This window comes from Microcaecilia unicolor, chromosome 10 (assembly GCF_901765095.1).
Source record: "Microcaecilia unicolor chromosome 10, aMicUni1.1, whole genome shotgun sequence".
In the NCBI taxonomy this organism is placed as follows: domain Eukaryota; kingdom Metazoa; phylum Chordata; class Amphibia; order Gymnophiona; family Siphonopidae; genus Microcaecilia; species Microcaecilia unicolor.
The window spans coordinates 65,111,007-65,133,719 of record NC_044040.1 but is presented as its reverse complement, the minus strand read 5'-3'; the positions used below and the strand labels follow the sequence as shown (position 1 = coordinate 65,133,719).

Here is a 22,713-nt window from a genome sequence, read left to right as displayed (position 1 = left end):
AGTCAGCTGATCAGTATCACTGTTACTTCAACATTCATACTTGAATCGAAATTGCAAAACACAATGGAAAAACAGAAGAATGAGCACACTGAATAATGTGCATTTCTTAAACTTAAAAAAAAAAATACAGACACAGTCAGAACAAAAGCATTATTTTCCTGTGTTTCATGTTCCCAATTCTGTTTGGCTTTGGAAACACTAGGGGAGGGATTCACAATAGCTTCCAAGAAACAATTTAGGTCTGCTTTCACAAGTACCTTACTGCACCACATTAACGAACAACCTTACCACAGTCATTTGCAGCACTAGACTATTAGAACAATGTCACACTCTGAAACATTCTTTGCTCTTGAACATTACGGCTTGTTGTTATAATAGGCTTTCACATAGCCAAACCTTTATTTGCAACATGAAAAGTTTTATTTTACAATGTTTTTCTAGTCTGGATACTTCAAGTTAAAAGGGTCTGAAATATAGTTTACTGGAACTTAAAGGATTACAGTAGAAAAACCTCATTATAAAGTAAATATATTAAAATAAATATAATCTGTGCAGCTTTTTAAAAATAATAAAGAGTAAATAATTATTTTAAGTCATTCTAATGGATTAAAATGAAAAATAAGGTGCAATAAATATTGTGTAATGTAATTTACACCATCAAATAAAAAATGATATGTATTATCGATTACTCTCAAACTGACTTTCAGTCTTTGAAAGAATAATTTTGAGCATTTGAAAGTACCTTGAATATTAAGGTGCTGAAATCCTTAGAATACATAAATATTGGTTTATTTTCTAGGCAAACTGACTTAGAATATTAATAGATAATTTTCTCTGATTGAGGATGCAGAATTTCTAATAGTGTTTTTTAAGATGACATTCCAAAGCTATAAAATCCATCTTATATACTTCAAACTCTATTAACCGTTGCATTTATCACTTCAAATGGGTAGAAATGTGAAAACCACCCAATCCTATACAAATTAAAGAATCCTTATAAACTCTGGTGCTCCCTTTGCATACTGGAACATTTTGATAAGCATTTCAATGGAAACCACAATCAGAACTTCCAACAGTGTATAACTATTAACAAATGCTGTTGGAGAGAAAAAAAAAAGAGATCAACATTGACTCTAGAAGCTCTCCTGTCACAATAGAGAGGAAGTCCAAACAGCAAAACAAAAAATACCAGGAACCTTCAGAAAAGGGGATAAGAATTTTAATCAAATGTATAGATGAAACAATCCTAGAATGGACCCGACACAGTCCGTGTTTTGGCGCACAGCACCTGCATCAGGGGTCACGAAGTGTAGCAGAAAGCGTACGGCTGTGGGCTGGAAGCAATATGCTGCACCACCGTGTTATCCCTTCGTACAATATCAAACGGAGAGATACTCTCATGAAACAACTTCTTCTGGTCACAAGATCAGTGAAAGCTGTCACTGATCTTGTGACCAGAAGAAGTTCACTCATCTTGTGACCAGAAGAAGTTCTTTCGTGAGAGTATCTCTCCGTTTGATATTGTACGACAGGATAACATGGTGGCGCAGCATATCGTTTCCAGCCCATAGCCGTACGCTTTCTGCTACACTTCGTGACCCCTGACGCAGGCGCTATGCGCCGAAACACGGACCGTGTCGGGTCCATTCTAGGATTGTTTCATCTATACATTTGATTAAAATTCTTATCCCCTTTTTTGAAGGCTCCTGGTACTTTTTGTTTTGCTGTTTGGACTTTTTGTTTGTACTTTGCTCCCTCTCTTTGCTATACAACAGACAGGAAGAACATCAAAACCAGAGATGTCCAACCTCAGTCCTCGAGGGCCACAATCCAGTTGTGTTTTCAGGATTTCCCCAATTAATATGCATGAGATCTATTTGCATGCAACTGCCTCCACTGTATGCAAGTAGATCTCATGCATATTCATTGGGGGAATCCTGAAAACCTAACCTGGCAAGGGCCAAGGTTAGACACCCCTGACTAAGAGCGAACATCACAGGAAGAAAACACAAGAAGTAAGGCCACGGAACAAATGTATGAACCACAGTAAACATGTTGAAGAGACAAGGAAATATTGTTGGGTGAATACATGGTTCCATGGTCCTTCAACATGTTTCCTACGGTTCATTCATTTGTTCTGTGGCTCTAGCAATGCTTCTGACATTCTTAAGTTCTTTGAATGAAAACATCAAAACATGTGTAGTATGTTATCTATATACGGCAGGATTAAACTTTTGTAAATACATTTTAAAATTCTCACAAATAGGGATCTATTTGGTACTGACTACAGAGGAGTAACCAGAAGGTAAGAAACAATGTTTGCTAATTCCTGCCAACTGAATGACCAAGTGTAGGGGGTGGGGAGAATGAACAGACCTCTGCAGGTGCAGATGTTTCTTCCCCACCCCTCCCTCACTATATTCTTCTTTCTACCAGCAGCTGACTTAGAGCAAAAGTCTGCCTTGAATTAGCACATCTGAAATGGCCCCTTCTAAACATTTGGGTCCAAGTCATGTGACTAATTTGCCTAGAAATCAAATCAAAACAAAAAGGAACCAAAGCTTAAATCACCACAAAAAGGTTCAGTGGAAGCAATTTTAATCCAGTGATAATAAACGATATACTCAAATATATATAATGTGTCCAATATATATATGGTAAAACACTTGCATCTATTGTAATCATAACACATCAAGGAGTTTTAGTCTCTCGTCAGAAGCATGAAGTAGACAGTACTTATCTCATGCTGAAACTCTCTAAACTACTCCTTGGAAGGCTTTAATTCTTCAAAACAGCACAGTTCTTCTGATGCAATATTCACTCACAAATCAAGCAACTCAAATTCCATATCAGTCCTGACATAGATCTACGTTTCACTAAGTTGTTTCCTCAGGGCTCTAAACTAGAAAGGAAATACACATAAATATAAAACTGTATTATATCTATATATACAAGGACTCAACATAATAATAACATCTCAAAAATCTAATATTATTCAGTATACATACTTGACATCCATATAGGCAGCTTCAAAAACTGGGACCACTTACAGGCTAACAGTTTGAAGATGCCACCATATTCAAACCCACTCCAAACACATTCTCATATGTCCCAAGTCAATTGGGCTAAGCCATCCAATCACAGTCTTCCTTTCAACAGCCTATACCCTTCCAAAATACATTTAAAAATCAGTCCAACCTATATCCTGATTCAGGCCCTTGGGGGACATGCCAGTAGAACATAAACCATCTCTCCTTACGTAGGAGGGCTGTCTCTCTACATCACCCCCACGAGGGAGGCAAACAATTTCAGTAACTGCAAAAGAAAGGTCAGTAATAAGATGATCCACTTCTAGCCAATGAGAAACAAGAGAGGCTTCCTCCTGCTTATTGCGTAGATAACTCAAGTGCTCAGGAATTCTCAATTTAATCTTTCAACAAGTCTGTTCAATATACAATAGATTATAGGGGCATCTAATACAATAAACAACCTGTTCCATATTACAGTCTAATGTATGATATAAATCATACATTAGACGCCACTATTTCCATAGTAAACCACACATAGCGGCAATAGTTGCATCCACCATAGCTCTTATGGCCTAAAAAAATTTGAGATAACAGGGCTATCCAATTGAGAATGCATAAGATGATCACCAAGATTCCTACTGTGGCAATATGCAAACTGTGGTAAATCCGTAAAGCAGGAATGATATTGTAATATAAACCAATATTTTAAACTCATTTTATGTACTGAAGAAACTTTAGGAAAATAAGATAAAACACAAACCAGAGGGGCCCTGGAAGAAGACTGAGACTTAGGTTGGAGCAGTCACTGTCGCTGTGCATTGAAAGTTCATGTATAATAACCACATAAAGATAACCCTGATCAAAGAACCAATGAGCCATATAAGATGCCTGACACTTAAAATCTTGATCATAAGAACATAGTCTACACAAATGCTGGAAGCGGGTCATCTTATTACTGACCTTTCTTTTGCAGTTATTGTAACTGTTTGCCCCCCTCATAGGGGTGATGTAGAGAGAGCACTCCTATTTAAGGAGAGATGGTTTATTTTCTACTGGCATACTGTGACCCCCAGGGGGCTGAATCAGGATTTAGATTGGACTGATTTTTAAATGCATTCTACATCACTAATCCAAACCACTAACACTATCCAAACCTTATCTTGCCCCATATCCCTTCATCTTCTCATTCTCTTTACAACTTGTTATTTCTGTAATTTGATGTATCCATACATTGTGTTATCTCTGTTACACATTGTTCCCATTTATTGTAAGCCGCACTGAACCTGCTATTGAGCGGGAAAGAGCTGGGTATAAATGCTACAAACAAATAAATAAATAAATATAGGCTGTTTGGATATTGGTTGTTGAAAGGAAGGCTGTGATTGGATGGTTTAGCCCAACTGACTTGGGATATAAGAGGGTGTGTGTGGAGTATGGAGTGTGTTTAATATGGTGGTGTTTTCAGTCAATTAGCCTGGGGATAGTCCCAATTTTTGACACTGCCTACATGGATTTCAAGTATGTATACTGAATAATATTGTTAGATTTTTGAAATATTATTATTATTATGTTGAGTGCTTGTATATATAGATGTAATGCATTCATATCTTTATGTGCATTTTAATTCTAGTTTACACCCCTGAGGAAGCAACTTAGTGAAACATAGATCTATGTTGGGACTGAGATATGGTTGCTTGATTTGTTGTGGATATTGCGTCAAACTATGCTGTTTTGAAGAATTAAAGCCTTCCAAGGAGTTGTTTTGAGAGCTTCAGCATGAGATAAGTACTGTCTACTTCATGCTGACAACAGACTAAAACTCCTTCATGTGCTATGATTATAATAGACACAAGTCCACTCATAGGACCCCATTTACTAAGCCGCGCTAGAGATTTTAGCGCATGATAAACACTAGAATTGCCCTATATTCCTATGGGCGACTTAGCATTTAGTGCATGCTAATCATTAGCACTCACTAAAAATGTTATATCTATATACAGACACTGGACACATTATATATTTTTGAGTATATTGTGTATCATCACAGGATTAAAATAGTTTGTACTGAACCTTTTTGTGTTGACCAATTTGCCCATACCTTACTCCTACCCTAATCATATGGCTCCATGTTCAGGGGAACAAACTGATTCAGACCTACTTCTATCCCATTGCAAGCATGGAGAGGTAGTTCTGATTTCACCACTGAGTTCTCTAAGAAAATCAGTTTTACATCTCCATGCAGTGAAGAAGTAAAGGCATCAATGGCTAAGCCTGGTCCACTGGACACAGTTACTCTAACCTTAAGTGACCTGTGAGCTTGGTTTCATGTGTAGTGCATATTTTATCCTCTGTATAGCTTAGATTTTGCACTAGATTTTCAATAAATTGAATTCCTTATATATATTAAATGCTAAAATTACATTATTCAACTGCACTTTCAAAAATGTTTCATATACATTCAATTGGTACTAAAACTGAATTAAATGTTTTTGATCAGACTGTATCTATAGAAACCTGAATTGTCTTAAAGGACAAGAGCCTTTCAAAAAATATGTAGTACACAAAACATATAGGATAGTACAGACAGACATAGTTACTCTTAAATTTACCACATACAATCAACATCTTCAATCTCTATTATATGTCACAATTTGTTCTTATAGTTAAAGCACCTATGGACGGTGGTTCTATTTTCATTGTACAGCTCAGGTTAATGTATTTTAATGCTGCAAACTGCCCCATTAGACCAAATCATGCAACTGTCGAAGGTCAGTGGAAGTGTTTCATAAGGCATATTGGAACAAGTTAAAAATAATTTCATATTCTTTCTGAAGATAATTCACTCAAGAAAGCAGCTCCTCAATGCCTCTATCCTCTTTAAGTTCATAGGAAATCAGTAGGGGCTTTTTTTGTTGTTGTTTTAAACATGTGTACTTTATTTGGCTTTGAATGGTGCCACAGGAGTCTGAAAAGATGCATGGTCCTCACAGGTTTGAAGAAAATCCTTTGAATTTGACTGTAAGCAAAATAATCCAGCTACATCAGAAATCCAGGTAGGCAAAGATGCTTAAAGTTGGTAGCAAGAGGCCAAGTAGACTAGGTGTTATCCCAACAGCAATACCTACAAATAAAATAAACAAATCATTGACGTACCATTTTTTGCATTGATGGGTGTAGCAATTGATTAATCCACTGTAATGTAAAAAATTAGCCAAACATATGCCATATAGGGGAATCAACTAACATTAAATAATAGGGCTGATTTTCAAAAGCACTTATTACATTAGTAGCTGCTGGCAAGTAGAATATTCAGCAGCAGTAACTGGAGAGCACCACTGAATTTCCCCTCGGATAACCTCAACATCTTGACAGTGCTTGGCTGGTCCATGGGCCAAGCTAGTTTATCTGGTTAGTGGCCATATTCAGACCTCGAACCAGATAATTAACTGGACAAAGTTAAAGACAGCACAAAGACTGATCACACTTTGTCTGACTTGTTATTGGTTTAGCATTCTGATTACTGCCACAAACTGGATAAATACTTCTGGGCTGATGCTGAAGCCGGATATTCAGCACTGGTCGGTATCTGGTACCAATGCTGAATCTGATTTTATTTTAACTGAGGTTGCCAGTGGTTTTCTTAAGCCATGACGCCTTTGGGTTATGCTGGACGTTTGGACTTTTTTTTATGAACAGAGTTTTTTGGATAGACTTATCTATTCACATCTGTTTGAATATCACTGTGACCCCTGACGTAGGTGTTTGGGTACGCTGAAACACGGACCATGTCAGGTCCTGCTGTACAAGCATTGAATAAAGTATCCTTAAGCACCAGTTCCTGCGTTGGAATGTCCATTATCCATCCTCTACTTTCATTTTAATACAGGGTCCCATTTCATGCAATTAGACCCTGTACTAAAACAGCAGGACTTGTGGTAAAAAAAAACCCCATCTTAATGGCAGCCCACGTTGATAATGGCCTCCCTGAACTGGGGGAATCTATACATGGTGACTAAAGTTGCACATGCAAATCAATGCGCATTGCTGATTTGAGTGTGCAACTTAAATGGTTAATGAGCCAATCAGCACTAGTAATTGGCTGCTAGCAACCAATTACTGGCATTAATTGGTCTTAATTGGGATTTTCATGTGGATCATATTCTTTAATGATCCGTGCATAAATCCTATAGTGCATAAATTTAAGGGGGCATGGCCAGGGATGTTCCCAGAATTTTGCACACTGCTACAGAATACTGTAGACCCCATCAGTGCCTAATTTAGGTGCTGGCATTTACATCTGCTTTCAGCAGGCGTAATTGTCAGTGTCTTAAATTAGGCACCATTTACACACTTAGGGTTAGATTCTATATATGGCGCCTGAAAAATCCGCATGGTAAAAAAATACGCCTAGGCTACATTTTATAGAATAGGCTTAAATTTCCGCTGAGCGCCTCTCCAGGTGACCAAATTTGGTCACATCCATTTAGGCCATCTTTTACTTTGCATAAATTCCAATGCCTAAATTAGGCCCAGAGCGTGTGTATTCTATAGTAACGCGCATAGATTGTAGAAACATCCATGACCTGCCCATTCCACACCCATAACCAAACCTCCTTTTCAACTATGCAATCTATAATTTACACGCACCACATTACAAAACACACTTAGCAAGTTGCCAATTACTGCTAATAATTGCTGGTTAACCTCCAATTAGCAGTTCCGATTAGCTAGTTATTCAATTAAGTTATGTGCATTGTTGTAGAATATGCTTTGATTTCCATAGGGAAATTAAGGCACAATATATAAAATTTGGGGGTTAGCCCAATTCTAGAAAGGATGTGGATCCTTTATAGAATAGCGCTCAGCACTTACATTTTTCAGCATCATTTATAGAATCTAGTCCAAAATGGGTTATTTTATCACAAGTTGTACTATATTAGCAAAATTAGAAAGGTACAGAAACAACAAAGGGGAGTGGAACAAATTAAATGCAATTTGCTTGTTTATTCTTACAAAATGTAAAACAAAGTAGGGGACACTTCATGAAGTCACTAAGTAGTACAATAAAATGAATTGGAGAAATTATATTTCACTGAACACAATTAAGTTCTGAAGTCTGTTGTGGGTAGATGTACTACTACTACTACTACTATTTAGCATTTCTATAGCGCTACAAGGCATACGCAGCGCTGCACAAACATAGAAGAAAGACAGTCCCTGCTCAAAGAGCTTACAATCTAATAGACAAAAAATAAATAAAGTAAGCAAATCAAATCAATTATTGTGAACAGGAAGGAAGAGAGGAGGGTAGGTGGAGGCGAGTGGTTATGAGTCAAAAGCAATGTTAAAGAGGTGGGCTTTCAGTCTAGATTTAAAGGTGGCCAAGGATGGGGCAAGACGTAGGGGCTCAGGAAGTTTATTCCAGGCGTAGGGTGCAGCGAGACAGAAGGCGCGAAGTCTGGAGTTGGCAGTAGTGGAGAAGGGAACAGATAAGAAGGATTTATCCATGCAGCGGAGTGCACGGGAAGGGGTGTAGGGAAGGACGAGTGTGGAGAGATACTGGGGAGCAGCAGAGTGAGTACATTTATAGGTTAGTAGAAGAAGTTTGAACAGGATGCGAAAACGGATAGGGAGCCAGTGAAGGGTCTTGAGGAGAGGGGTAGTATGAGTAAAGCGACCCTGGCGGAAGATGAGACGGGCAGCAGAATTTTGAACTGACTGGAGAGGGGAGAGGTGACTAAGTGGGAGGCCAGCAAGAAGCAGATTGCAGTAGTCTAAACGAGAGGTGACAAGGGTGTGGATGAGGGTTTTGGTAGAGTGCTCGGAAAGAAAGGGGCGGATTTTACGGATGTTGTAAAGAAAGAAACGACAGGTCTTGGCAATCTGCTGGATATGAGCAGAGAAGGAGAGAGAAGAGTCAAAGGTGACCCCAAGGTTTTGAGCTGAGGAGACAGGGAGAATGAGAGAGCCATCAACAGAAATAGAAATAGAAAATAGATGTAGTAAAAACTGTCAGCATAGCTAGATTTAAAAACAGGTTTGGACAATTTTTTTGTGAGAAAATTCTATAAACTGTTATTGACCAGGTAGACTTAGGGAAGCCACTGTGTATAAGGTCATAAGTGGCATGGAATCTCTCTACCTTTTGGGATCCTGTCAGATATTTGTGACCTGGATTGGCCATTGTTGGAAACAAGATACTGAACTTTATGGACCTTTGGTCTAACCCAGTACAGAAGTTCTTATGTTTTCCTGATCATTACAACAAAACCTACTGCAGATACACATGACAGCAGTGAGCAAAGGCTAACAATTTTTTTATTTATTTGGATTTATTTGCCACCTTTTAGAAGGAATTCACTCAAGATGGTGTACAGCAAGAATAAGTTAAACAAACAATGGACAATCACAGCATTAAAAATATTCAAATTACAATACAAAGTATGGCATGGAGGGGCATAATTGAAAGGAAATGACTATCTCCTTGGGCGTTTATCTCCATGAACGGGTCTGTGAAGGGGAGGGCCGAAGCGTATTTTTGAAAAAATGGACGTTTTTGAGCTGGGCGTTTGTTTTTTTTTAGCGATAATCGAAACTTAAAACGCCCAGCTCAAAAACGTCCTAATCCGAGCCATTTGGTCGTGGGAGGGGCCAGGATTCGTAGTACACTGGCCCCCCTGATATGCCAGGACACCAACTGGGCACCCTAGGTCAGTGCGGTGGACTTCAGAAAAAGCTCCCACATGCATAGCTCCCTTACCACGGGTGCTGAGCTCCCAACCCCCCTCCCCCAAAATCCACTACCCACAAATGTACAACACTACCATAGCTCTTAGGGGTGAAGGGGGCACCTATATGTGGGTACAGTGGGTTTTGGAGGCCTCCCATTTACCAGCACAAGTGTTACAGGTAGGGGGGGATGGGCTTGGGTCCACCTGGCTGAAGTGCACTGTGGTACCCACTAAAAGTGCTCCAGGGACCTGCATACACGCAGGCCTCTAGGACTTGTTGCTGCTGTATAACTTTGGCACACCAGTTTACACCTGAAGACTAATCTCTCTGAAAACGTCCTTTGTTGGAATAAGCACGTTTACTCACAGTTAACTGCAGATCAGAGGTTGTGCCCCACTGGCAACTAGTCTCCCCGGTACTGAGATTAGCAGTAGGTCAGAGCTGGCAGAATGGTGTACAATGCCCTCTTTCAGCTACATTCAAGGTAAGAACTAAGTTCTCTAACGTGGCTAACACATGGAAGGGATCTAAAACTGGCTTACAAAACTGGCCACTACCTCATGGACTACCGGAAACAAAACTGAACAAACTCTGACCCAGTAGGCAGGGGGAAAAGCACCATGGGAGAAGAGCCTACCAACTACCAACATCGTGAGACTGTAACACAATCTAATGAAATCACGGAGCCCAATACCCTACACCCACCACAATGCAATGCTGATGTGACCCTGTAGTGCACCCGAGAGCCACATCTGACCCAGGGAAAGACTGTCACAGGATAGAACACATTCTGCTGTCATGGAGGTGGGTACGGCATTTGAGGCTGGCATAGAGGCTGGAAAAAAAGTTTTTAAAGTGGTTTTTTTTTTGGTTAGAGGGGGTTACTGACCACTGGGGGAGTCCGGGGAGGTCATCCCCGATTCCCTCCAGTGGTCATCTGGGCAGTTGGGGCACTTTTTTGGGACTTGTTCTTGAAAAAAAAAGGTCCAAAAAAAGTGACCCAAAATCGTGGCAAAAATGCCTTTTTTTTTCGATTATCAGCTAAAGACGCCCATCTCTCCTCGGCTGATAACCACGCCCCAGTCCCGCCTTCACCACGCCTCCAACATGCCCCCGTCAACTTTATTCATTTCCGCGACGGAGTGCAGTTGGAAACGCCCAAAATCAGCTTTCGATTATAACGATTTGGGCACCTTTGCGAGAAAAACGCCCATCTCCCGATTTGGGTCGAAATATAGGCGTTTTTCTCTTTTGAAAATAAGCTGGATAGTATGCTACATTACAATGTCAACACAATAAAATATTTTAATAGACAGCATAGGGTGCAAGCAAAGATTGAACCTATAGATAGATAAGATAGGGTAACAGGAGTAAGAAAATAAGGAGACTAATTTAAAGAAAGTTGCACATGAGGTCAGAAAAGGTGCTTGAATATTATCTTAGTAGGGTAGGAGTGGATAAACATGCCTTACTATAGTATGCATAGTCAGAGTCACTCCTTCTGTGTGAGTGTGTGATTAGCAAGTTAGCTACTTCTTCCATTAAAGACCTGGTTGAAGAGCCAAGCTTTCTTGAAGAGCCAAGCTTTCAACTGTTTCCTGAAAGAGAATCTTGTGTTAAGTAAAGCTCTTCAGGCAGTGCATTCTAGAGTGTAAAGGCTATTCCGGAGAAAGCTCGCTAGTGGGTATCACTTCGTGTGATATTCTTTGGAGAAGGTGTGCTAGGTATAGTCCTTAGGATGACCTTAGTGACCTTGGAGGTGTGTAGAAGGAGATCCTGTTCACGTACTCTGCACCATTTCCTTTAAGGGCCTTGAAGATCAGACATGGAGTTTTAAATTTAGCCCTATATTGTAGCATTTTGAATCAACTGAAGCTGGTGCAGACTCTTTGTAGTCAGACCAGTGCAGAGTGCATTACAGTAATTCAGTCTTGATATTATCATTGCATGCACAACTGAGACAAGACTTGCCTTCTCAACGTAAGGCGAGAAGCAACTTAGTTGTTGTAAATGATAGAAGCAGCTCTTGAAGGTTGCTTGGATTTGGGGGATCAGAGTAAGTGTTGATTCTAGCTGTATTCCAAGGTTCCTGACTTGTGATTTGAGGGAGAGTTCATATTTCCCAAAAGTGATTTTGATGTCAGGTATGTGCCCACTTGTGTTAGGGACCCATAAAAGTTCAGTTTTACTTGGGTTCAGGCAAAGTTTGCTGTTTTTAACCCATTCTTGAATTGATGTTAGGTAGTTAGTTTATTCAGGGCTGTGGGTAAGATAGATTCAACATGTATGAGTAGCTGTACATCATCCATGTAGATGTAGAACTGAGTGTCCATTGACTGAATCAACTCGGCTAGTGGCTTGAGGTGGATATTAAACAGAATAGGTGACAGTATTGATCCTTGTGGTACCTCACAGGTCAGTGCCCATGGTGGCAATGAGGTGCTACCAAACAGTATGGACTGTTGCCTGTCTGATAGATATGATCTGAACCATGCAAGTACTGTTCCACTGATACCTGTTTCTGCCAGTCGTGCAAGCATGGTATCATGATCCAAAGTGTTAAAAGCTGCTGAGAAATCAAGTAGTACTAACACCGAGGCAAATCCCCTGTCTCGGTTTCTGTGAAGATAATCTATTTGGCTGTGCCACATGAACTTGGATCTTACCACAACATTACCCTGCAAAGGCCTCTCCAGTATTATGTAAGCCACATTGAGCCTAAAAATAGGTGGGGAAATGTGGGATACAAATGTAACAAACAAACAAACAAACATACATACATACATACATACATACAAGAACTGTTTCTGATTCATAGCCAGGTCTAAATCCAGATTGACATGGATCTAGCACATTTCTCTCTTCTAGTCAATCACTGAGTTGAACAAAGACTGTTTGTTATATAAGTTTTCCGAGAAATGGGATGTTAGATATTGGCTGGTAACTTTCAAGCTTGTCCTGGTCAAGGTTGTTCTTCTTTAGCAAAGGACGCACTACTGCCCTTTTTAATGCTGTTGGTAGTTGCCCAGTAGAAGAAGAGGAGTTCACAATTTTTGTGGTGCCTTCTGAGACCCCTGCTTGCCTGCTGAATTATCTTTGATGACAGACATCATGGGAGTAGGTAGTTGGTCGAAGGTCTCTTTGGATTTTGTCAAGGCCCTCCTCTATTGGGTTAAAAGAGTCCCATATGTGTGTGACAGGAGGGAGCAAGTTTGTGCACGCCAGGTAAGCTGATTGGAGACTAGGTGGGACTGTCTGTAAATCCTGGCAGAGACTTTTAATTTTGTTGGCAAAGTATGCAGCAAAATCACTACAATTCAGTTTTGACTGGGCAGGCTGGTTCTGTTGTGGGTACGGAAGAAACAAAACAGTGGAAAGATGCTCTTGAAGAACCAAAATAGCTTTATTCCAACCAGCGTCTTTGGCACATGCAAAAAGGACCTGTCGTGGCCGTGAATAGATAGGGAGGTGGAGGTTTTCGACTGGTGATGTTGCACACACTTTGCAATTTAGGGGGCTTTCACCAAGATGCATGCATGTTTTTAGCTTGTGCTAAAAATCAGCTGCAGCTAAACAATGCTGACACCCATTATATTCCTATATGCACCTCATTGTTTAGTGCCAGCTGATTTTTAGCACAAGCTAAAAATGCTAGCACAACTTAGTAAAAGACCTCCATAATTTACATACAACTAAGCATCTGAAATCTTTTCCTCTTTTAAAATGATACTTGATAAATTATCTGGAGTGAGCATCAGAGTGGAATTAAGATAAAGACTCATACATTTTTGGTATTATCGTTAACACATGTCATTTTACCACTAACTCATGCTATTTTAGCAGTGATGCCACTTTATATAATGAGATCTAGTTACTAATAAATGGGGTCAACAGTAAAATAACATGTCTTTTAACAGCAGCCTAAGTTGATAAACTCCCCCCATAAATATTGCCGCTATCTTGATGAGATCTGGTGCTTACCGCCTTATCTGGATATTCAGCGCTGGCCATTATCCAGATAGTGGTACTGAATACGCAGATTTTTTGACTGCTGTTGTTGGCTGTACCCCTCTCGCTCTGGCACAAGATGTTATCAGAAATAGAGCCCAAATTTCCAGATGGCAGTAGTCGTGACTCTGGAACTCTACCTCAGAATGAAAGGGGTAAGCTACAAAAACTAACCTCTCCTCATAATCCCTAGGACCATGAGGGGAAAAAAAAACTAGATTCAGGATTATCCCTTATTTGAAGGAGGCAATAAAACTCTATTATGTTTAATATAAATAACACAAGTTTATTCAACACATTCTAGTAATCATAAAAACTAGGAACAATAACATTTTAATTTCTAACCAAATTCCCTTCTATTGGTATCACAATTCTAACTAAATAATTTCTCCACTTAGGGTTAATATATTAACTTAGTTTCCTTTTTCTTTTTCTTTACAGGAATCACTTTAGGTCTCAAGAATTTTCAGATAAGTATCTCAAATAACCTTTCTCAATTTCTTTTCAATTAAATCAGATGACAAATAAGCTATACAGTAAATTATTAGAATTGATACTTTGTGTGTTCTTTGTTCTCTTTTTACAGGTACCTGTTTTCACTCTAGAGAAGCAAGCAAGGTAAGTATATTTAGTGTTGTCTTTGTCTTTCTCTATCTTTTCTTTTCTATTTTTTTTCTCTATTTTCTCAATAGTCACTTAGCTTATGTCAATTCACTGGATGATGTGTAGTCTGTCTTGCGGAGGGGCCCTTGTTGGTTCTCCAACTTCCAGGTTCTTCTTCCAGGTCTTCTCCCTAAACCTATCTCTTAAAACTTAATAGGAGGAAAAACCCTATCTATTCTCACATGTTGTTAATACCTTTAGTTCTAGTGAATTATTTATTTAATACTTAGGGCCAACTAAACTATTTAAATAAAATTAAATACAAATCCCTGTATTGCTCCAAACCTATGCTAATCACTTATTCCCTAAACTGAAGAGGCTGATAACCCTTTCAGTCCCTTGCATCCCAACATTCCTTAATCACTTTCTTATTCTCATATGTACTCATACCCTTTCCCCTATCATCCATACACTTCACTACCAAAACCAATCACACTTCATACCCCCCAAGTTTATTATAATTAATCAAAAATCAAATAAAACCCCTTACAGACTTTTCCTTTAATTCACTATCACTCTCACACTTTTTACTATCACACTAAACTCACTTTCTAACTTCCAATCACCAATAATCTCACACTGACTCTCCCACACTGAGCTGCGCTTCCGCTCTCTTCAGTCACCAGCCTCTCACTGCCCCTGTCAGTTAGCCTCATCTCCTAGGAGACCAAGCTTTGGCTTGGGATTCCAAGCCTTGCTGACCAATCCCAAGCCTTTTCCAACATTCTAAACCCTCAAGCTGACCAGCGGAATCTTGAGAAGCACAGCAAAATCTCCATTTTATTTTATAATTTCCCATAGAGTTCAATGGGAAATTATAAAATTAAACTATAACTCCTTCCAATTTTCCCCAAAACACCCCAAATTTTCCCTGCCACTAAAACCCCGAATTCCCCATCTAACCATACTTTTAAATTTTAAAAATACCCCAATTTTCCTATCCGCCGCACATTATCCCCTCTAACACCCCTCCAAAATTACCCAAATTTGTAAAACCCATCTCAAAAATTAATATACCCCTTCCTTAATCTACCCTGTCGAATTTAAGAATTTAACCCTTTATTAACCCCTTCAAACTAGCACCCCTTCAAAAAAACCCCTAAAAATATTTAAATTCAAAAAACTAATCCGATAGAAAAATCAAGAAAAATCCCCTGATCAAGAATCTAAAAACCAAATTTAAAAAACTTAAACCCCTGATTTTTTAAAAATCAAAAACCGAACTTATACAATTTAAAAATAAATAAACGGAAATTTTAGGTTAAAAAAACCCCTTACCTTGTCCGTGATTTTCAGCACACTCGATGCCTACCCTCGGTTCCGGTCCCGGTCGTCCTGGTACGAAAACGGATCCAATAATAAAAAAAGAACCGAAGCCGGCCCAAAATTTAGGCCCCGGCTTCGGCCTACTCGCGAAGACGCGCGTTCGCGATTCGTGCATGAGGCGCGCCGCCTCATGCACACTCGCGCCGGCGTTCTTTACTCGCCGGCATCTTGTTTTTTAAAAAAAACAATTCCCGGCGCCCTCCCTCAGCCGGCAAACTTCAACGCTGCCTCCTGCAGCGCTCCTCCGGCCTCCGGTTTCCCTCTTCGGGCCCGAAAACAATCGCGCCATCCTCTTCACTCCCGGGGCCCGTTCCAATCACCCCGGGAGCCAAAAACGGCGATGCAGCTTCTCCCTCCCGAAAATGGGACCGGAAGGCCCCAAAATCCCTCGGGGAGCGCCACTCCTCCACCGCAGCGCTCCCATCTACACAAAACGGCCCAAAATCGGCCCCAAAACGGACCCCAGCCACCAATGACCCCAGAAGCCTCCCAAAAACCTTGCTGCCTGCTCCTGCAGCATCGGAGACCCTCCAAAAACCTCCCAGGTAAGTATTTATTTTATTTTTCTAACCCCAGGTTACACTGTAGCCAGTGTTTAATAAAAAAACAAACACTCCTCCCAAAATGAAAAAGCATTTAACCAGATAGGATCGCTACCTGGCCGGTTAAATGTCCCATAACCAACTATCCGGCAATATTTAGTGGGGGATAGCCAGCTATCCCCTGCTGAATATTGCTGGTTAGTGGCTAGCGGATAACTGGTTATGTGATGTAACTGGCTATCCACCGATTTTCAGGCCAAGTTTAAATGTGGGATTTCTTTGGCCGACTTTAAGATAACTGGCAATACTACTACTATTTATCATTTCTATAGAGTTACTAGACGTATGCAGCACTGTACACTTGAACATGAAGAGACAGTCCCTGCTCGACAGAGCTTACAATCTAATTAGGACAGACAAACAAGAGATAAGGGAATATTAAAGTGAGGATGATAAAATAAGGGTTCTGAACAAGTGAATAAGGGTTAGGAGTTAAAAGCAGAATCAAAAAGGTGGGCTTTTAGCTTAGATTTGAAGATGACTAGAAATGGAGCTTGACGTACTGGCTCAGGAAGTCTATTCCAGGCATATGGTGCAGCAAGATAAAAGGAACGGAGTCCGGAGTTAGCAGTGGAGGAGAAGGGTGCAGATAAGAGAGATTTATCCAGTGAACTGAGTTCCCGGGGAGGAATGTAGGGAGAGTTGAGAGTGGAGAGGTACTGAGGAGCTGCAGAATGAATGCACTTATAGGTCAATAAGAGGAGTTTGAACTGTATAAACTCCTTGAGCCCATACGCCAAGCCCCCTCCCTGCCCATCTTCAAATCCTTGCTCAAAGCCCACTTCTTCAATGTCACTTTCGGCACCTAACCATTATTCATCTATTCAGGAAATCCAGACTGCCCCAATTTGATTGACTGCACTTTTTTGTCCTTTAGATTGTAAGCTCCTTCGAGCAGGGACTGTTCTCTGTGTTAAATTGTACAGCACTGCATAACCCTGGTAGCGCTTTATAAATGTTAAGTAGTAGTAGTAGTATGCGGAAACAGATAGGAAGCCAGTGAATGACTTGAGGAGAGGGCTAATATGAGCATAACAACACTGGTGGAATATTAGTCGTGCAGCTGAATTTTGAACAGATTGAAGAGGAGAGATGGCTAAGTGGGAGACCTGTGAGAAGCAAATTGCAATAGTCTAAGCGAGAGGTGATAAGAGTGTGGATGAAGGTTCTGGTAGTGTGGTCAGAAAGGAAAGGGCGAATTTTGGTGATATTATAGAGAAAGAAACAACAGGTTTTAGCCGTCTGTTGAATATGTGCAGAGGAGAGGGAGGAGTCGAAGATGACCCCAAGGTTACGAGCTGATGAGACAGGAAGGATGAGAGTGTTATCCACAGAAATAGAGAATGGGGGAGGAGGAGAGGTTGGTTTAGGGGGAAAGATAAGAAGCTCAGTCTTGGTCATGTTTAGTTTCAGATGGCGCTGAGACATCCAGGCAGCAATGTCAGACAGGCAGGCTGATACTTTGGCCTGGATTTCGGCTGAGATTTCTGGTGTGGAGAGATAGATCTGGGAGTCATCAGCAAGTCTGAATATCTACTTAGCCGGTTATGTTGAAACTGGCTAAAAATAAACCGGATATTCAATGCTGGTCACTGGAAATGAACAGACATTGAATATCCGGTATCACCACGGACTGTGGGAGTTAGCTGGGATAACTCCCATGGTCTGAATATCGGCCCCACTGACTATGATGACTGAATATTGACTTCTTTATTGAAGTATTTGTGTTACAGGTACTAATGCTGGCATAGGCGTAGACTGGGGGGGGTGAGGGGGGGCAATGCCCCCCCAAACGATGACGAGGCGCCGCCGCGCCATTAGTTAAAAAAAAAAACACATCCAGGCACGCGCTCCTCTCCATCCGCTTGGCTTCCCTGCCCTCTCTGTCTGCGTCCCGCCTTCCTCTGACGTCAGAGGAAGGCGGGACGCAGACAGAGAGGGCAGGGAAGCCAAACGGACAGAGAGGAGCGTGTCCGTCTACCCCTCTCTCTTCCTCCCTCCCTCCGGCGCAGGCAGCAGTCTTTTTCAGCGTTCCTGACAGCGGTAGCGATGTACACGCTGCCTTCGGCTCTGCCCCAAAGCCTTCTCTTCAATTTCCTGTTCCTGCATAGGTGGGAACAGGAACTTGAAGAGAAGGCTTCCGGGGCAGACCGAAGGCAGCGTGTACATTGCTACCGCTGCCAGGAACGCTGAAAAAGCTGAAGACTGTTGCCTGGGCCAGAGGGAGGGAGGAAGAGAGAGGGTAAACGGAGTCATGATCTTGGACCTCGCGGGGGGGGGGGGCAGTAGAAGGAAGATGGATGGAACTGGGAGGGGTGGGGAGCAGAGGGAAGATGGATGGTACTGGGAGGGGTGGGGAGCAGAGGGAAGGAGCAAGAGATGGATGGGACTGGGAGGGGTGGGGAGCAGAGGGATGGACCAGGAGATGGATGGGATTGGGAGAGGTCAGGCACAGCAGAGGGAAGGAGCAGAAGATGGATGGGATGGAGGGATGGTGAGCAGAGAGAAGGAACAGAAGATGGATGGGACTGGGAGGGGTGGGGAGCAGAGGGAAGGAGCAAGAGATGGTTGGGACTGGGAGGGGTGGGGAGCAGAGGGAAGGAGCAAGAGATGGTTGGGACTGGGAGGGGTGGGGAGCAGAGGGAAGGAGCAAGAGATGGATGGGACTGGGAGGGGTGGGGAGCAGGGGGATGGACCAGGAGATGGATGGGATTGGGAGAGGTCAGGTACAGCAGAGGAAAGGAGCAGAAGACGGATGGGACGGAGGGATGGTGAGCAGAGGGAAGGAACAGAAGATGGATGGGACTGGGAGGGTGGGGAGCAGAGGGAAGCCTACTGGAAAGAAGACACTGCATAAAACAGAAGACACTGGGACCAAAGCGAATAGAAAAACTAAATGATCAGACAACAAAGGTAGATAAAAGTATTGTATTCATAATTTATTAATTGAAATGTGTCAGCTTTTTGAAATGTGCATCTGTGATATTTTGCCTGTAAATTTCAATTCCTTCCTCCATATTAGCATATCATTTGCATATGTATATATGCAAATGATATGCTAATATGCTCCGCCCATTCTTTGCCCCCCCAAATGAAACAGTCAAACTACGCCTATGAATGCTGGTGTCTTTTTAAAATCAGAAGCCCTAAATACAAATAACTGGTGCTATGACACTGAAACATCAAAGCAGTTTTGCAATGATATATGTACAGAGCTGGGTTTCCATGAGTGAAATTTGTGCATTCCATTGTATCTGACCTAATCCAGATAAATTTTAGAAAGGAAATCTACACCTCTATTTTCATGCCAATAGATCAAGTAACAAACCATCAGAATCTTTTCCCTATACCACTACCCCTGTCTTATTTGTCTTGTTCTATTTGTCTCAGCATGTTGGAGGACATTCAGCAAAATCAGCCACCAGAGTGAAGAGGTGAAATTGAGACAACTTGCCAGTAACCACTTAAAGATGGCCAACTTGAAAAGTCAATACCAATTAAATTCTTTTCTGCTATGTAACTTTGGAGGAAGGATAGTTGCCCTTAACCGAATAAATGACAAATAGTCTTTTAACGGTCATGGTCCTATACAATTGTGGTATGAGTCAGCCTTTTACTAGCTATTTAATCTAAAAACAGAGATGTGGGTAAATTATCACAAAGTTTTTTTCCTTCAGTTTTGTACTCAGTTAATACAGAATTTCTTGAGCTTGCATACTGCAAGAAGAAAACATTAAAGTCTGATATTTAGAATCTATGGTGGGCATTTTTAAAACATCAGTCATAGAGTTTTGCGGAACCATTGTCCTGTAGAAGTTCTGATCTGGATACAAGATATTTTGAATGAGAGAAATTTGTGTTCCATTCCAACTAAAGGGGTAGTTCTGATTTGACACACCGAGCCAGTTTTAGACCTATTTCCAATCTGTTCATGCTAGCTAAAGTCACAGAGAAAGAAGTAGCCTGTCAGATAGAGGATGTTTTGGAAGATACCAATGCTTTTCATATTGGGCAGGCAGCATTTTGATGAGGATCGGATTCAATGGTTGTTGACAGTGGTTATAGATTCAGCCTGTAGATATTTGGATAAGAAAGAGATGGTGACATTGATTGCTCTGCATCTTACAGCTGCTTTTGACTTATGGATCACTCTCTTTTGTTGCAGAGATGTAAAGAAATGGGCTTATGGTGTAGTCTTTTGTCTTAGCTTATTTCATGTCTCACAAATAGAACCTTTCAGGTTAAAGCAAATGAGATGTTGACTGTGAGGAAAGCTTTAATGGAGTGCCACGGGGCTTGGTGCTTTCTTCTTTTTAATATTTTTCAGCATCCCTTAGTTTACTTAATTCACCCTTATGGCTGTACATTTTTTCTTATGCAGATGATATTCAAATTGTACTTCCTCTGGTCTCATGACTGGAGGACAAGTTGCCAACGGTAAATCAGAGTTTAGAGCAGGTGGTAACTTGGTGATGTAAATTTTTGCTGGTTATTAATGCACAGAAAACTGAGGCTCTGGTTTTTGGAAAGGAAACAGATGTTGCAGTATCTAAGTTCAAGGTTTGTGATCTGATGGTATCCCCCAGGCTTATGGTTAAATTTTTGGGCTTTTTGTTGGATAATTTAAGCTACAAATTTCAGCAGTTACTTGCAATGCATTATTTGAAGCTTTTCTTTGTTACAATTGAAACCTCTTTTGATTGCTGCATTCATAGACGTGCACACACGTATCGGGCCCAGTTTTAAAGAGCTAGCAGCGGGGAGACCTGGACGCCTACTGGAACCATCACTTCCATTTTGGGGGGAATATAATGAAGTCCCTGCCACTCTATCAGTACCTTGTCATCAGGTCTCTTGACTGCCTTACCTGACCTTCAGCATGACTTCCAGCCTGCCTTGCCATCCCCACATTCCTGCCTTGCCTTCCAGCTCCAGACTTGCCTCCTAGCTCCTGCCTTGCCTCCAGACCAGCTTGCCTTGACTGTCTCCAGTCCCACTTGCCTTGCTTGTCTCCACTGCAGCTTGCCTTGCCTGTCTCCAGACCAGCCTTGCCTCAGCACCTGCCAAGCCTTCAGTTCAAGCCCAGCCATGCTTCATCTCCTGCCAAGTCTTCAGTTCCAGCCCAGCTTTGCTTCAGTTCCTGCCATGGTTCCAGCTTTTGCCTCGAGTCCTGCCTTGCCTATGGACCCTGGATTGTATGTCACTACCATGGGGGATACTCTTTGTGGCTTTCTTTTCCTGGTATTGCAATAGGTTTTCTCTTATTTTAAGGGAAGAGGCAATATTCCTGGAGATTATGTTGTTGTAACCTTTTTGTTTGAAGGATTCAGTCAGGATTTTGAGGTGTTTATTATCTCTGTCTCTTGGGTCAGAACAGATACGATGATATCGTGTGGCTTGTCTGTGTATAATGGATTTTTTTTATATGTGAAAGGCGGAAGCTGGAGCTGTGAAGATAGCTGAATCTATTCGTAGGTTTCTTGTAAATAGATGCTTGTATACAGCCATTGCTGATGGAAAATGTGGTGTCTAGAAAATTGACTTTTTCTGGGAAGTAGTTGATTTTGAATTTGTTTGTAGGATGGTACGTACTGAAAGCGCTGTAAAATTGTTTGAGAGTCTCTTCTCCCGCAGTAAAAATCATAAAAATGTCATGAATATACTGGTAGTATTTTAGGGGTTTAGTCTGATATGTATTCAAGAATGTTTCTTCTACTTCTGCCATGAAGAGGTTAGCATATTGTGGTGCCATCCTGGTGCCCACAGCAGTGCCCATGATTTCCAGATAGATATCATTGCTAAAGCAGAAACAGTTGTAAGTTAGAATTAATTTGATTAATTAATTTCCAGTGAGTATTGATGGTCTAGGGTGGATGTTTTTAGGAATTTAACAAATGCAGCTGTCCGGCTTATTTTCGAAAGAGATCGCCGGCGATCTTCCAACACAAATCAGGAGATGGCCGGCCATCTCCTAAAACCGGCCAAATCGGTATAATCGAAAGCCGATTTTTGGACACACTCGCCGGCATTCCGTCGCGGAGGTGGCCAAACTTCAAGGGGGCATGTCGGCAGGGTAGCGAAAGCGGGACATGGGCTTGCTTACGAGATGGCCGGCTTCAGCTGATAATGGAAAAAAGAAAACCGGCGATGACGAGCATTTGGCCGGTTTTACTTGGTCTATTTATTTTCATGACCAAGTCTCAAAAAGGTGCCCAAACTGACCAGATGACCACCAGAAGGAATCGGGGATGACCTCCCCATACTCCCCCAGTGGTCACCAACCCCCTCCCACCCCAAAACAACTTTAAAACATTGCCAGCCTCTATGCCAGCCAGCTCCTTGACAGCAGTATG

At 41.3% G+C, this 22,713-nt stretch overlaps 1 protein-coding gene across 1 annotated transcript in view; it reads right to left on the bottom strand.

The window, feature by feature from the left end:
- Window positions 1-1,878: 1,878 nt before the first annotated feature.
- The window catches only part of CNTN1 (contactin 1), a 317,283-nt gene continuing 296,448 nt past the window's right edge, over window positions 1,879-22,713 (bottom strand). Inside the window, exon 23 of the mRNA XM_030216174.1 lies at window positions 1,879-6,150. Coding sequence (XP_030072034.1) covers window positions 6,071-6,150 — 80 coding nt within the window. The 3' untranslated portion in view covers window positions 1,879-6,070. The remainder of the gene's footprint in view (window positions 6,151-22,713) is intronic.